The sequence below is a fragment of the Catharus ustulatus genome, chromosome 17 (assembly GCF_009819885.2).
Source record: "Catharus ustulatus isolate bCatUst1 chromosome 17, bCatUst1.pri.v2, whole genome shotgun sequence".
Classification (NCBI taxonomy): domain Eukaryota; kingdom Metazoa; phylum Chordata; class Aves; order Passeriformes; family Turdidae; genus Catharus; species Catharus ustulatus.
Genome location: NC_046237.1, coordinates 5625277 through 5641591, shown reverse-complemented (window position 1 = coordinate 5641591; position 16315 = coordinate 5625277). Strand labels below are relative to the sequence as shown.

General features: G+C 46.5%; 1 protein-coding gene across 1 annotated transcript in view; it reads right to left on the bottom strand.

Moving 5' to 3' along the window:
- COL9A3 (collagen type IX alpha 3 chain) overlaps window positions 1-16315 on the bottom strand; it is a 32880-nt gene that overhangs the window by 9444 nt on the left and 7121 nt on the right. The window contains exons 4-22 of the mRNA XM_033075019.2: window positions 15844-15915; window positions 15536-15589; window positions 11934-11969; window positions 11344-11367; window positions 10563-10616; window positions 10338-10391; window positions 9631-9672; window positions 8167-8223; window positions 6868-6921; window positions 6373-6426; window positions 6213-6266; window positions 5464-5517; window positions 4694-4747; window positions 4247-4300; window positions 3909-3962; window positions 3304-3357; window positions 2575-2619; window positions 1737-1790; window positions 1367-1420 (exon numbers count right to left, since the gene is read on the bottom strand). Coding sequence (XP_032930910.1) covers window positions 1367-1420; window positions 1737-1790; window positions 2575-2619; window positions 3304-3357; window positions 3909-3962; window positions 4247-4300; window positions 4694-4747; window positions 5464-5517; window positions 6213-6266; window positions 6373-6426; window positions 6868-6921; window positions 8167-8223; window positions 9631-9672; window positions 10338-10391; window positions 10563-10616; window positions 11344-11367; window positions 11934-11969; window positions 15536-15589; window positions 15844-15915 — 978 coding nt within the window. The remainder of the gene's footprint in view (window positions 1-1366; window positions 1421-1736; window positions 1791-2574; window positions 2620-3303; window positions 3358-3908; window positions 3963-4246; window positions 4301-4693; window positions 4748-5463; window positions 5518-6212; window positions 6267-6372; window positions 6427-6867; window positions 6922-8166; window positions 8224-9630; window positions 9673-10337; window positions 10392-10562; window positions 10617-11343; window positions 11368-11933; window positions 11970-15535; window positions 15590-15843; window positions 15916-16315) is intronic.

Sequence of the window (16315 nt, the reverse complement as noted above, 5' to 3'; positions counted from 1 at the left end):
CATTCAGGGACACAAACAAACCTCAGAGTGGCCACTGACAAAAAGCAGCACCATCCTCAAAGAGCTGAACAGCTGCTCAGGTATTTTTGTGGTTACTGGTTTCCACTTTGTTTTCTGCTGTCTGTGATTCCGTAAGGAACTTTGAAAGTTGTAAATACAAAGCTTTAGGGAAGTTGAGTTAAATTGAATCAAAAATGACTCTGCTGAGCTGCTGGTGGGGGCTGGAGGGACCTGACAGGTTTTGACAAACCCTTGGTACTCAGAGCTAAAAAAACCCAAATTGTTTTGAACTAAGCAACCTTAACACTGGAAAAATCCTGCACCTCTCTTGGAACAGCCCAGTCTTCACTAATAAATTTTGATTCTAATAAAACAAATCAGAGATGAGAAGCCCAGGTTAGACATAACCATGGGTTCAGCTGCAACTGCACCCCTGTCAAAACTCTGCACCAGCACAATTAGCTCAACTGCTTTTGCTTTTTGGTTGTAATAATGTGGTACCTTTTGTGAGGCCAGCCACTTTGATGAAAAATTGCAGACATAAAAGCAAACATTATTAATACAGTTTATTTCTAAAGCTCAATTCCCTCTCCTTGGAAGTTTAGGCAGCAGCTGCTCACAAACAATAAATCATGCAGTTCAATTTCTTCCAAGTGGCACGTACCAGAAATCATATTAGACTTGCTGTAGGCTCCTGGATTTCAAAATGAGATTAAGAGGGGGGAAAAAAAAACAGAAAAGAAAAAGGCCCCAACAAAACCACTAGAAGGTCAGATCCAACTCCAACAGCAGCACTAGATGGGGAGTGACAAGATGAAAAAGGTACCAAAGCATTTTTAGTAGTGGGATCAAAATCAGGGTTTTTTCCTCCTGATATCATTTGTTATCATCTCTGCTGTTGAGCAGGGACACAGCAGAGCCATGCAGTTATTCCCACTTTTGTTGTGTGTTCCCTGCAGGTTTTGCAGGGAATCCACTGCTCCAAGGAAAAGGATGCAGGACTGGGGAGGATTTCAGGTGCCATGTGCTGACAAAATCCACTGCAGCAGCTTTCCCAAGCTCTGCCTCACTAAAGCCTCACTTCAGCAGGGGCAGAACCTTCTCACTGCTGTGCAGTGAGGGGTTTGCTGACTGCCCAGTCTGTCCTGGCAGACTGCAAAACCTCCTGGACAGCTGCAGGGTGCTGTGCCCACCAAATGGGAGGGATCACTTGGCATTTGCACAGAGCTGTCAGTGAGAACAGGACCTGACCCAGCTCGGGGAGGAATTTCTCTGCTGCCAGAGCTCCCCAGAGGCACCACTGAGGGAGAAAATTCCCTTTTCCTGCAGCCAGAGAGGGACCCCCACACACAAACCCTGTACTTACAGTTGCTCCTCTGGGTCCTGGCAGACCTCTCTCACCAGGAATGCCAACATCACCCTGCAGGGACACCAAAGTCAGCTGTGATATTCAGGAGCCACAAACCCACCCTTCCCACCCCTGGATCCCAGGCTGTTCAGTCCCAAGCTCCTGCCCCTCTCACCCATCTGCCAGCCCACAGCTGATGGGTTTTGCACAGTTCTCATGCCCAGCACCCTGCCCAGCCAGCTCAGGATTCCTTGGGAGCTCCACACCACTGTGAATGCCTGGAGTGCTCAATCCCATTTATATAAGGAAGCAGCAGGTGAGCTCCAGCTCCCCAGTTTGGTTTAAAACTCACCAGAGAGCCCATGCTAAGAGGAGATGTGGGACTTACAGGGATGCCTGGCTCTCCTGAGGGACCTGCCTCTCCCATCTCTCCAGGGCTGCCCTGCAGAGCACAAAGCAAACACTCAGTTAGGGCATCACTTCAGGGAGTCATTCCTGTCCTACCTGGAGGAGGAGGGCGTTAAAACCTGGGTCAGGAAATAAAAACAGCTGTAAACTTTTACAGATTTCAGGTAAAACTCACAGCACCAGAGAACAGTGAGCTGCACACTCTGTCCTGGCACCAGTGGCCAGGGCAGTGTCCCCACGTCCTGGGTGAGACAGGGGTGCCAGGACATCCCAGCACATTCACTCCTGCACCTTCCTGCCAGGAGATTCCTGCAGCACCTTCCTGCAGTGAGCTCTCCTCCCTGAGGATTGGCAGCAATAAAGGTGCAGAGGGAAAATTTCATCAAGGAGAGGGACAGAGGGAAAAAAAAGGCACAGCTTTGTGCTGGACTGCTTTGGTCTGCCCGAGGTTTTCTTTAATCTCACAGGTAGATGTCAATCTAAAGCTCCATGGAAGTTTTTCTCCTGAGGTGAGGGAAAATCTGCAGAAGGCAAGATGAGATCATTCTGCTCCTGCTGGGGCTCAGCCCTTTGATTCCCAAAGATCAATCCTCCTCCTGGGACTTTGACAAAAGGATGAGGTTTACTAAGCCACTGATGACTCTCCTGTGTGTCTGCTGTGTCATTACTGAACCAGGTACCAGCCCAATTATTTTACCTAATTCAGCCCCAGCAGACACAGAGAAACCATCACCTTGGGTAAGTCCTCCCAATCCCCAAAAAAACTCTTGCTGTGCTCATTTTCCTACCAGACCCCATCATTAGAGAGATTCACTTACTGGTTCACCCTCTGAGCCTTTAATACCTGCTCTTCCAGGTAGACCCTGAAAAAAATTATATTAAAGCAATGTCAGAAGAAGTGAAGTTATTAAATTTGTTGTTCTGGTCTGATTTGACTCACAAGGAGCTTGAAGCAATGGAGAGTTTAGAATTCTGCAGCTTTCACTGGGAAAATTTTGATTTCAATGTCTCTGGAGCTCCATGAACACCAATCCTTGGCATGAGAGCAAAGAGCAGGAATATACAAATAGACCAGCAGCAGCAACATTTTGCACAGCAGAAACCTCTCTCCAGGGGTGTTCAAAATATTCTGTAAATGCTTTTAAATAGTTGGAAGTCTGGAGAGATGAAACATTTTGCGAATAAGCACTGAAGTAAGGCAGGGACAGAGCTCAGGATATTATATCCCAGATCTTACCTCCCTCCATAAGGGATGCAGATCAGTGGGATATGAAAGAGAAAATCCCTCTCAAGTTTAGGATTTAAAGAGTCAGAGAAGCCAACAGCCAGGGAATTATTGTGTGGTGCTGCTCCAGGTGTTCTCCCACCCTGTCTGGTACATTCCTTGCCTGTCTGCATGGTGGGAAAAGTGCATTGGCTTAACTAGAGCTCCTTGTGAAACAGCCCACAGAACGGCAGAATGCCCCTCCCCTGTCCCCAGGAAGGGTGTCTGCAGGCACACCGAGCTGCTGGCACCCCCAGGGGTGGCAGTCCTGCTCCATACTCACGGGAAGTCCATTTGGCCCCTTCTCTCCAGGAGCACCCATGGGAGCTGCATCACCCTGTGGATAGGGAGAGGTTAGGAGGGACCCTAACCCTGGCACAGGCAGGGCACACATTCCCAGACAGACATTTGTGCTTTCCTCCCTCCCTTATGCACAGCACCAAGAGCCAGAGGAGCCAGCACCCCCTGCACAGGAGCCCCAGGTGTGTCCCTGTTCCTGCAGCTCCCATGTTCAATATTCCTGCAGGAGCACTGCTCAACAGTCAGGCAAGCAGTACCTGACAGCACTTTGTCTCCAGGCTATCAAAATCAACTCTGTCAACAGCTCTGAGAAGGCATCTCTGAAGGCCTGGAGTCAGCCAGCAGGAACCACTAAATCCAGAGGCACAGCTGAGCTCACATCATTTGTGCACCTTCCTTCTTTAGGCAACTCCCTTGGGACTAACTAATAGGAGAATTTCACTCTCCTTCACTAGTGACAACATTAGAAAACTTTTTAGAAGGTGAAGCTTTCCAGCCAAGCTTCTTGAGGAGCATCAGTGGCTCTGCAGCAGTCCCAGCACAGTCCCAGGAACCTTCCCTGCAGTGTTGAGGCAGGACTTTACAAACCTTCTCACCATCGAGTCCAGGAGCTCCATCCTGCCCATCCTTGCCAGGCATTCCCTGCAATCATGGACACGTGTTTAGGTCAGGAGGAGGCTCTGTGGTTTGCAAAGTACATTCACATCAAAGAAGCTTTTGGTAACTCATCCAGCTCCAGTTGTACTGGGAGGTTTTCATTAGCAGCAGTACAACTGTGGCTCAGTCCAGCTGGGTTTACACAGACACCCACAGAGCAGAAGCCTGACAGCAAAGGTGGCAAGAAGCAGCTTTTTTCTTATGTGTTTTATCTCCTCATCTGCAAGCAAGACAAACAGCAAGACCTGCACCCTGTTTAATTGACTTACAGGTTCTCCTATGAGTCCACGAGCCCCTGGGTTTCCTTTTGGTCCAGGTTTGCCCTAGGAAACAACAAGAAATCCTGTGTAAACCTGAAGAACAGCCAACAAAGATGACACTCAAATTCTGTAGGGACATTTCATTCCATTTCAGCTGGGTCCTCTCTGGAGGTTGTTTTGGGACACACCAGGAAAGCAGCCCAGTGCTGGACACAACACCTGGGAAAATTCCAGATCATTCCAAGGGATGGGGATGTAAGATCTGCTCCCTGTGCTCCAGGCTGTAGCAGCACTTGGACACCTCATTGCTCAGGCACCTTTAGCAAGAGTTAAACATCTCATTTTTGATCCATCCTTTTCAAGCAAATTAATGGGGAACAAGCCATAATAAACCCATGGAACAGCCCTGGAGTGTCACACCCCAGACTGGAGCACAAGGTGTTTGTCTGCACTTACAGTGTCGCCTTTGGGGCCCCGGAATCCCTGAGGTCCTTTGCTGCCTTGGTCTCCCTGTGACAGAGGAGGAAAAGCCATTGAGCATCTCCATCACACAGAGATTGCTGCTTTGAGGGGACATGAGGAGGGTTTTGTGCTGTTAGCTGGGGTCAGCAGAGGTGTGAGCACACACCACCATCTCCCCCTTCATTTAGTGAAGCAATTTCTTTGAGCAGAAACAGAGTGGGAGAAAAGCTTTAATATTTACTGTCTAGATCCTGCTGGGTGTAATGAAAGGTTTGGTGAGAAAGCACCTCATTTTATTTTAGTTTGGATGAATTTCTTCTGTAATAATTGCAGGCCTAGGGAGGGTGGTGCTGCAGAAGGGAGCTCTGCAGAAGGATGGGGATTGCATCCTCAATACACAGCTACTCCTGCTTGGAGAAAAATCCTTGAGAGCTGTGGGAGCTGGGAACAGACCAGGCTTGTGACAGGGCTGATTGTTCTTCCAAAAATAATGGATATTCCCTTCTCCAGGGTTTGCCCACAGCTGCTGGTGCTGAAGCAGGGGCAGTGAAGCACAAAGAGCAATGGAAATGGGGTGAACTTATTCTGGTGTGGGGCAAGGCAAAGGGAGAGACAGCAGGAAGTGTGGGTCAGGTAAAATAACATTGCTCTGAGTGCAGGGAAAGGGCAAAGGGAATAATCTGGTGGAGGTGTCAGCACAGATCCTGTGCTCAGGAAGGAGGAACAAAGCAGGCTGTGGAAGGCAGAGACACTGGGATACATACAGCTTTCCCTGGAGGTCCTGGGATTCCAGGTGGGCCCCTGAATCCAATGTCACCCTGCAGAGAACAGACAGCACTGTGATGCTGGGCTTGGCAGAGCATGGAGTAACAGAATCCCCACCCTGTACCACAACCTGAGAAAACACAAAAGCCCTGGACAGACACCCTGTGTCTCCTGCTGGTTTGCAGGACAGACATGCAAAAATCCCACTCTGAACAAGGGTTTTGATTTGTACCTCTGATACACTGATATCATTCATGGCCTTGCTATCTTGATAACACTCTTACTCCTAAATAAATGCATGACTTCATCCAATTCAAAACCATTCAGCCTCTGGGCTGCTGGTGACAAGAGTCCAAACCTCAATGAGCTGGAGATTGCCTCTGTTCTCACTGAGGAGCCTTTTTGTGTCCTGAAAACATTTGTCCATCCATGATTCTTTGGCTTTTTCTTGTAAAGAGACAGAACAGAAAGTGAAATGTTCATGAAATGTTTCTCTCTTTTTCCCCCCAAGATTCTCTAACACTGGAAGGATTCAGCCTGGCTGGGTCTGACCCTGCCAGCCCCTTGGCTCTGTGGATCCTCCTGACTTGGGCAGGTTGTTCTGATGGAGGGGCTGCAGGGAGCAGACCACACTTTATGCCTTTACAAGTCTCCCAGTGGAATTCTGTAGGGACAAGTGCCACTGGCACCTCTCACTAGACAAACTGGTGGTGGAAAGGAAAAACAAAAATTAGAATTTTTTTCTTACTCTGTCGCCAGCTGGGCCCATGGGACCAGGGAGGCCTCTCAGTCCTCTTGGGCCCTAAGAAAGAAAAGAAATCAGCTCAAACCCAATCAGTGTTTGTAACCAGGGTGACTGATGGCTGCATGAGCTCCTCAGTGGAAATGCCATGGGAAGGGGGGGTTACCTGCAGGCCAACACCTCCAGGAATTCCTGGAGGGCCAGGAGGGCCAGGGTTACCCTGGGAGAGAAAAATCAAATCAGTCAGAGAAAGGACAGCAGGAACCTGCAAACACACAGCCAGGAACATCCCCTCTTAACTCTCCCTGAGCTCCCTCTCTCCCTCCCAGATTTCTCAGAATTTGTTTCTATGTTATAGACATAGACTATGAGCAAGAATTTATCCAAGTGATTAATGCAGGGCTTTTCCTGAGCTGCCATCCCTGCATGGGACAGGAGAGCTGTTAGCTCAAACTGATCCTAGCATGATGATCCTTGGAAAGACGAATTTTCCTGGTCCTACAGGAAGAGCAATGGAACCCAATGCACTTCAGCCAAACTGCTCCCTGTTCAGCCAGCAGCCTCATTCCTCCCTGTCTCCTTGAAAAAAATCACTTATTTCTTTTTTAAGGTGTTTTTAAAGAGAAAAGTTCTCCCCTATTACTTTTAAATCGAAGTTTACCTTTTCTCCTTGTTTTCCTACTTCACCAGGCTCCCCTTTGTGACCAGTGTGTCCCTAGAAACAACAATTATTATTCACAACCCTGTAGAGTAAAATTAAATTTGGTGAGACATCTGTGAAACCTAAACCCCCACATCCCAAATAACTTCCAGGGAAAAGAGTCTGGAGGTGTGCTGTGAATGGAGATCTCTCCTGGGGGAGGTTATCCAGGCACCAGTGGCAGAATTGATGGAGTTCCAGGAAATGCCCAGATTTGGTTTTCCACAGTGATTTGCACTGGATGAAGCTCCTGGTCTGGATGAGCTCTCAAACACAGATCAGGGACCAGAAATCAGTTCCCATCACCCCAGAAAATGGGGATGAGTCACTCCTGAGAACCCCATTCTGCATTTTTAACCTCCCTTTTTAATTCATCTTTAATGTCTGCATCATCAAGCTTGCAAAGAGATCCATGTCCCATTGAAAGCTTTCATACAAGCTCTGATTCAGTTTGTGTCTTGGCTCTCTTCCTGTTTTTGTGGGAGAGACCCAGGCTAATTTAAGCCATGGCAGATGTTATTCCTCACCACAACAAAGGTCCTGTGCACCATTTGCATCATAATTGGAGAGTTTCACAGGGCTTTCCATTCCATGAGCTATGAATTTTGAGCAGTTATGCCCTAAACATTTTGTGTCTGTAATGATATTTATGACTCAGTGCAGAGACCAAACAGACCTGAGAAAGGTCACTTCAGGAGGAATTGAGAGCATTTCCCAGGAGTTCTCCCACTCACTGCCAACTTCTAAATCCTGCTAAAAGAACTTGAGGCACTTTTTACTTTGTCTCACTGCTGGAGTCCATAACTGCAAAGACTTCATGTGAACCATGGAGGGGACAAGGAGATGTTTAACTCCTAGGGCTGAAACCTTGAATTTATGTACCAGAGCCCAACAACTAAACACAAATCTGCCTGGTGCTACCCTGGCTATAAAAACAGCAATTAAATTGCATTATATTAATTATGTAAGTTATGTTTTGCAGTTTAAAACTGGTGAGGTTTTTCCAGTTTTTCACCTGGTTCTTGAGGCAGCCCTGAGCTGCTGCCCCTGTTTGTTCCTGTCCATCAGCTCTGCCCCACTGGGCTTGCAGGACTTTTTAATCTATGCCTAGGGTTAAATTTCATTTGTAGGAATAAATGTAAATGCATGGCTGGTTTGGGAGCTGTGGAGGTTATACATAGAGACTGCAAATACAGTTTAATGCCAGGGGTTCATAGTGGTGTTTATTTTGGGAGACAAATCCAGGTGATGTTTCCTTACCTTGAAGCCTGGCATTCCTGGGGGGCCTGGGGGACCTGGTGGGCACAGAGCTGGGCACTGCAGGGAACAGAAATAACTTGGTGTAACAGCACATCCAGGGAGGCTGGTTTTTCCTCCAAGTCATGTGGATTTTGGCTCTAAATTCACTAAATCGAATGGAATCACAGCATCATGGACTGACCAACATTTCCCTATGGAATGGGCTCCTAGAGGCCCTGGTAACCCACAAAATAATGATTTATGAATGGCCTGCTCCACTCTGAACACAGACTGTGAGACTTCCTGAGGGCTGACAGTGTCCAGAGTCCAAAGTGCTTAAGAACCCAAGTTTCCCAGAGAAGTTGGATCAGTTTCTATCAATCATTAGGACCATACTTCATCCTCTGCATTAACTGACCCCTACTGACTTCCTTTAGCCAACTCCTTAAGTGAAACAAGGACAGGCATCAGAGTTAATTGAAGGACACCAATAAAAACCCAATAACTATGAGCTGATACCTGCAGTGGGAGAGCCCCAGGTGGGAACTGAAGCTTGACTGGGAACAGATCAGAACTTGCATAGAAATTTCATGAGGAAAAGCCATTCCCTTGAAACTTTACAAATAGCTCTTAATTTGTTTTGTTGGTTTTTTTTTTCTTTTATTACAACTTCAAGCAACACCTCTGTAGCAAAAATTTAATTTTCTAGTATATTCCACAGGGTAACTTAAATTAAACATGCAGGAATAGCATCATTTTCTATGAACTCCCATGTGATGTGCCATAAGGCAGCCTAAATTGACTGGGAGCTTTTTTTGGGGCATGCCAATTAGAAAACCAAAGAAGCTGTCACAACAACAGTTGTGAGATCTGCAAATGACATTTCCATGGTTCCTGGACTTCACACTCCTTTGTTCCCCTGAAAGAAAGGGATCAAGGCTCTCTCCTAAGGATATGTCCATAGGAAGGCAGTGCCACCATCCCTGGAAATAAATCATGCTGCACACACTGCCTTTCCTGCTGCAGAGCAGGGTTGGAACCATGAGAAGCTGTAAATGCTGAAGTTGTTTGGCACATGAAGAATGCATGCAAAATATGCACTTTGGGAAGCAAAAATCAAAGACTGGTTTGGGTTGGAAGGGACCTTAAAGCTCATCCCATTCCACCCTCATGGAGAGGGAATTTCCACTGTCCCAGGTTGCTCCAAGCCCTGTCCAGCCTGGCCTTGGACACTTCAGGGATGGGACAGCCACAGCTCCTCTGGGAAATCTGTTCCAGTGCACATCTGCCTCCTTGAAAAACCATTTCAGTCCAGGAAACACACCCCCCACTTTTGTGCATCCTGGTGAGGTGGTTTAAACCCACATCTGCAGGTCTAAACAGTGCATGTTAGATGGTCTGACACTCCCTGAGCTGTGCCAGCCTAAGGTCACACCAGGGATTAAACCAAAGCATATTTTCATGCTACATAAAGAAAAAACCTACCTGAAGGTCCCCACCGCCATCAGGAAGGGCCCCTGGAAGACCCTGCAAATCAGGGAATGGTGATTTATAAATACAAAACAAACACCAGGAGAAACACAATTTCTAGGACAACTTTTACAGCTCAGCTGGGTCAGCACAAGGCACATACTCAGCCCAAAGTGCTGCCCCTGAACCTGGGGTGATATGAGCTGCCCTAACCCTCAAAACCTGACACACCAGGGGTGCAAACATCCCCTGGAGATGCCCAGCTGGGCTTGGCAAGGCTCTGGGCCTTGGGTGATGAAGGCAGCAATTAGAGAAGAGCAGCTGTGCCTGCCTTCCTCCTGTCTTAGGGAAACACCTCCAACCCCACTGTCCAACACTCCAGAGAGGCCACAGCAAACCCAAAACAGGGATTGACTCCAAGACCCTCTTGCTGGCCCTACAAGAACACATCCTGATCCAAGCAAGCACAAAAACCTTCCCTGAGAGAACACCATAAAGGTGGGGTTCACTGGGTCCCTCCTCACACAGAGCACAAATAACAAACAGGAGATCATCAAATGATGCAAGGGCAGCCAGGGAAAAGCCCCTGCTCTCCTCAGGGCATGGTGTTTAAGCCCTGCTGAATGCTCATGGCTGTGGCAGCAAATAAAAAGTGCAGCAAGAAGAAAATTCCAGAATCCTCCCAGGAATTTTCTCATATTTATTTGCAAGTCTCAACTTACAGGAGGCCCAGGTGGTCCAGGGGGCCCTGGGAATCCTGGCAGACCAAAAGGTCCCTAAAAGGAGAGAAAAATAATAAGGATTCCCTTTCAATGTAAATACAAAGGGATTGAGGGGTGGGTATCAAAATATCCCTTCAGAGAGAGGTAAGAGATAAAAATCAAACTCATTCTTCTGTGGTTGTGGCACATTCAGTAAATGAGGATGAAGTGGTAGGAGAGACTCACAGAAGGACCCCGAAATCCATGTCCCCCTGGGCGCCCACTGGGTCCTGGAGGCCCCTGTGGAACAGAAAAAAGATCTTTTACACCTGTGGTGACCTGGACACCCCAAACCCAGGGGCAGCCAGCACTTGGGCTGTCCCCATGGTCCCAATCCCCCCAGGGAGCTCCATCCTGCACCAGACCAGCAGATTCCCAACACAGAGATTCCTTTCTGCTCCACATTCCCTGGAATTCACTGCCAAGCTAATTTACAGAATCACAGAATGGTTCTGTAAGGTTGGAAGAGACCTCCAAGTCCAACCCAGCCCAACACATCTACTGAACCATGGCACACATCCAGTCTGTTTTAAACACATCCAGGGATGGTGACTCCACCTCCCCAGGCAAAGCATTCCAGTTCTTCATCACTTTTTCTGTGAAAAACTTCTCCCTAATATCCAACCTGTATTTCCCCTGCAGCTTGAGAGTGCATCCTCTGGTTCTGCCAGTGCTGCATCCCTCAGGCTCAGGGCAGCTCCCAGGAACCCACCAAACTAAATCTGCCCCAGAACTGGGCACTTCCACTGTTCACAAGGCTGCTGTGCCTTGAATTTACAGCAGAGCAGCTTCCCCAGGGTGGGGCAAGGATAAAAACCCCACAAGTCAATGATCTGCAGGACTCCACGTCGCTCTGCCTGGCACAGCAGAAGGACCTGAGGCCTGCAGTGGGTTTGTAACACTCAGGGTATCCAATAAAATCAGAATCTCAAATTAGAATTTTTTTAAAAATATTATTATTACTTACTGGAGGTCCTGGTAGTCCTTTGCCCTGAAAACAACAGTTGAAACAGTAAAATATCACTCAGAAAGAGAACATACAGGAATAGAAGAAAGTCTCAAAAATGCTGCTACTTTTTTTCTAAGCTCCCTTATCACTCCCTTGCCCCTAGTGATTATAATTTGCAATCAGAGCAGAGTCTTGATGAATTCTTTTGTTGCCTCTAATAATTTGTGTTCCCTTTTCACCTCTGTTACCTATGAGATGTCTGTAAGAAAAGAGAAATGTGGTGACACAAGAGTGAGACATGGAGAGGAAGACAACATTCCAGTTTATCTATTCCTCCTTTTTCTTTTCCTTTAAATTTTGATTAGACATTAGATAATGTCTAATAATTGTGATAGCATTTGCTAGGTCAGTCTGTACCCCAAGAGAATAAAACCAGGTCTGGTTACCAGAACAGGTCCCACATACATATTTAAACATTTCAAATATATTCACTGATTCAGGCTTTGATCCTTTTGTTTGGGATACAAAGCTTCCCATCCTCTCTTGGTGATGGTTTTGGTATAATATCCCACACTTTGATCCCATGTGCTGCTCTGGGAGGTACTTACAGCTGGTCCAGGTGGCCCAGCAGGTCCTAATGCACCCTATGGGAATAAAACAGGATAAAAATCAGCAGGGATAAAAGAGAAACTCCCCTATGGGCTGCTGTCCTTGACACCAGTCTCTGCCTGCAAACTCCAGCAGTGTCCTGCAGAAACAGACACCACTGAATTCACACATATAAAAAAAACTTATGGATAATTACTCTGAAAGTCCCAGCTGGCCTTAGATGAATATCTAAATATCCTCCATGAATATCTAAACGTTCATAACTTGAATTCCATCTACTTGAAATATTCTCATTCATAATACATTCGTATTGTAGATCCAATGACTAAGTTTCCTAAAACTATTAACAAAATTTGGATTTGTTCTAGTGAATTTTATTAATTCATCAATTTTCCTTTCAAGCAAAGCCAAAGATTTGGCAGCTTCTGCTTCTTCACTTACTTCCTTGGCAAATCCCTCATCTCCTTTTCCCAGTTTGCATTCCTACTCTGAGGCTTGACTGGAGCTTGGTGAACTCATGGCTTAGACTAGAATTAAGTCACTCTTGAAGCTGTGAAATTCCTGCTTGACTGAAGATAAGAACACAGGGAGATTTCCTTTACTCCTTTGCTGCATTGCAAAGCTGCCAGCTGGCCAGCAGGCTGTAAAATTAATTATGGGTGATGATTCTGAAACAGAATCCCAGGGTGGAAGAGACCTTAAAGATCACCTTGTTCCACCCCTGCCATGGACAGGGACACCTTCCAGGGTGCAGGGACAGAGCAGGGACATCTCCCTGCACAGAGACAAAGCTTCCACAGCCTCTCCCCAGCCCAAGTGTTTTCCTAACATTCCCAAAATGCTGCACAGAAACACCTCGAGGGTGATGCCCTGAGCTGGAATTAAATGGTGTCTGCCCCATGGATGGAGAATAACCCAGCACACACAGCTCCCACTGTGAGCCAGGGATGACTCTGCCCTCTCCTCATGTCCTGTGGGCCACAGGAGATTAGAAATGTTCTCCCTTGTTAAGGTTAAGGAGAAAGACACAGAGGGCCTTGTTAAGAGTGGTCTTGTGAGCAGAGAGCTGTAATCCAATAAAAATCAGCCATGCTGTGAATGTCAGCCCATTCATTTCTCCTGCTCTGCCTCCAGTCACTTTTATCTTCAGGCTGAAAATCCTTCCAACTGCTGATGGCTGGAAGGGAAAGCTGGGATCTCCTCCTGCAAGGAAAACATTGAATTCCTGGCACCTCCTGACTTGCACCCTGATTCTGACAGCAGCTGCATCGCCCCTTTCTGCTTTGTCCAACAGGCCAAAGAGTTGGCAGAGCACCCAAAATGCCAAACACTGGCCCTTTACACTCCCTAATTTTGATACCTTAGGGGGTGTAAGGTGCAGAAAGCAGCAGTGAACACTCCAGGTAAGGTAAGAGATCATGAAATCCCTGAATGAGCTGATGCTACTGCGTTAAAGCAAAGGAGAAACTCTAATTTACATCTCAATTTTAATAACATTGTCTGACTCAACTCATTCTCCTGGTAACAATGTTCTTTCTCTTTTGATTAGAAAACTATCACCATAATTTTTCACTTTGTAGTAATTTACTCTGTGAATAGACAACTGTGGAGCATAGAAAAAATTTGATTATTATGACATTCATAAATAGAAGTGAATAATTATGTTTTCCTGCTTTCATTGGAAAACAACAAACTTCAAAATAGCTTTTGAGAACTTTCCAATGAAGGACATCAGTATCTAGCATGGAGATCAGGACCCAGCTCAGCCCCAGCTAAAAATAAAGGGGTTTTAAAATTGAAAAAACAAGTAGACTTGATCTAATCAGTCTTTAAGCAGAAGCAGGAGAAAAGCTAATAGATGCTGAGAGCAGCAGGAGATATTTAAGATAAAAATCTTTTTGGAATTGTTTGGCAAATAAAGCATTACTGAAAACTGGCCTCCATGAGTTCAGTTCCCTGTGCTAAACAGTTTTGCTCTCAGACATTCCAGTTCAAAAAATTAAGCTTATTTAGAAGAAATCAGAGTGTAAATCATGGATTCAAACCCACAGCAATAGGTAAACAGCTTATTTCAGTCCTGCAAGACTGAAGTATGTTCTAAAAGACAGGGAGAAAGAAAAGCAAGTTGGGCTAACAATGCTGTCCATTTAGAGTGCTAAAGCTTTCAGAGGTCTTCCCTTTTCCCAGGTCTTTATCAGACCAATTAAAACAATTTCCCAGATGGAGCAGTGACCTTGAAAAGCTCCCATAAATGAAGAGGGGTCCCAGCTCTGCCCCATGCTGCCAGGCTGAGTTACAAGACAAGGGAAAGCAAAGCAAAGCAGCCAGGGCAGCTCCTGCCCAGCAGCCAGGGAGGAAATTCTGCTGCCAGGAATTATCTGCTCAATTACCCTGCAAGGCAGGAGCTGTGTGCTGCCATGGCCATGGGCAAGCACTGCCAGCCAGCCCAGAGCAGGGCACACCACTGCTCACAGCCTTCTGCAGGTCATCCTGAGAATTCCCACTTTAAAAATCAGCAATCTGTTCCGGGGTGCTGCTGGACTCTTGGCACAGAATGTCTGAGCGTGGCCAGGATTTGGGATCTCTGGGGAGAAAGAAGGGACAGAAAAGGAGTGGGGTTTAGGGTGGTGGTGATGGACAGAGGTTTGGGACCAGGATATTTGGGTTCTGCCACTCAACTTTCCCAGTGGCCACACAAACTTTGTCTGTCACATGGGAAAGGAAGAAAAGCATATCACAAATACATGGTTGTACCACTCATCCCCTTAAATAACTCACAGATTTTTTGGATTTCAGTAAGTCCTTGAGACAACAAGTGGATTATTGGGATATACTGAACAGGTTACAAAAACTCAGCCCATCACTGCAGCCCTGAGTCCAAGCCAGCTGTGGCCACAAGCCTTATATTCCCATCTAGGAGCCAGGAGAACAGCCATGCTGGATCACAATCTGTGCTGAGAGGCTCATTAATGATTGCTCCTTAATGTCACAGGGAGGCCTAAGAGGGGGTGATGACTGTGGATGAGCTGAAGGACATCTGTAGCATCTCTGGCAGTCGTTTCTCTGTCCCTGTGGTGCTCCTCATCAGAGCTGGAACATGCAGGAAGCAGAAAAAATTCTTATTTCTTGCTAGGCTGGCTGGGGAACACTATGGCAACTAATAATGCAAGCATATGGACAGTTCCAGAAATAATAAAAGGCAAAAGTTCAAACAGTTAATACACAGTAGCATTAATTACAAACAACACAGATCTGCCAACTCAGACAACAAATAAATGCCAAAACAAGTTCACTTTGATAAACTTCACAGCTGAGTCTGTTGACTGCCTCAAGAAACTTTTTGGATACTTGAAATATCCCCAGTACAGCCACCACTGAGGCAACCCAAGCAGGTTCAAACTGTGTGAGAGAAAGGTGGATTCCATGATCTGCCTAATAAAAAAACACCTGGGGCTGCATCTCAAGGATCCAAGTATTCTGCAAGAGCTCACATCAGAATCAACACTTAAATATCACCAATTCACAGCAGAGTGTGAAAATCATCCCTGCAAGCAGTGACAATGACAATTCAAAGGGACTTGGGATGCAATGAGGTACTCACACGGTCTCCTGGGGGCCCATTTGGGCCAGGTGGGCCATCAGTCCCTGTTAAACCCTGTAAAAAAACCCCAAAAGATCAGAGAGTGCCATCCTGCCAGCAACACACCTCAAAACTGTTCTCACATTCCTTAATTCAGCCTAGAGCTGCTTCTCCTCCAACTTCCCCTGACACCCAAGACACAGAGGTAGGTCCAGGACTCCCATTCCTTCTCCAGCAGGCACAGAGAAGGTTGATGAGACACCTCAGGAAAACACCCCTGCCTATGTGAAAGATTGAAAAGACCTAAGGGAAGATGACAAAATACTCACATCCACTCCAGGAAGGCCAGGCAACCCAGCTTCACCTGCAGCTCCAGGCTTCCCTGGTGCTCCTTTTGGTCCCTACATGAGGAAAGCAATAATTATTATAATAAAATACAAGAGAAAGGTGGCAAGGATGCAAGGATGGAAGCTCATTTGTTGATGTGTTAATCTTACATCATGCAATGTGGGAAAATCCTATGAAGAGGGGTGAGTCTTGCTATGAATCCAGATCCAAATCCTAAATCTCAGCTTTGGCTCATTCCCACAAGCTGCTCTTAGCAGGGGTAGGGAGGCAGTGAGTAGCCAAAGTAAGGGCTCTGCCACCTGGTACAGTTTTGAGCACCCCTGGCAGGCTGGGGGGCTGAAACAGAGTGAGAGCAGAGCCAAAATAACCACACAATGTGGTTTGGTACCATACCTGTCATTACACAGGTGATGCACAAGCTTTATCTCACTTATTTCATTCATTAATTTAACT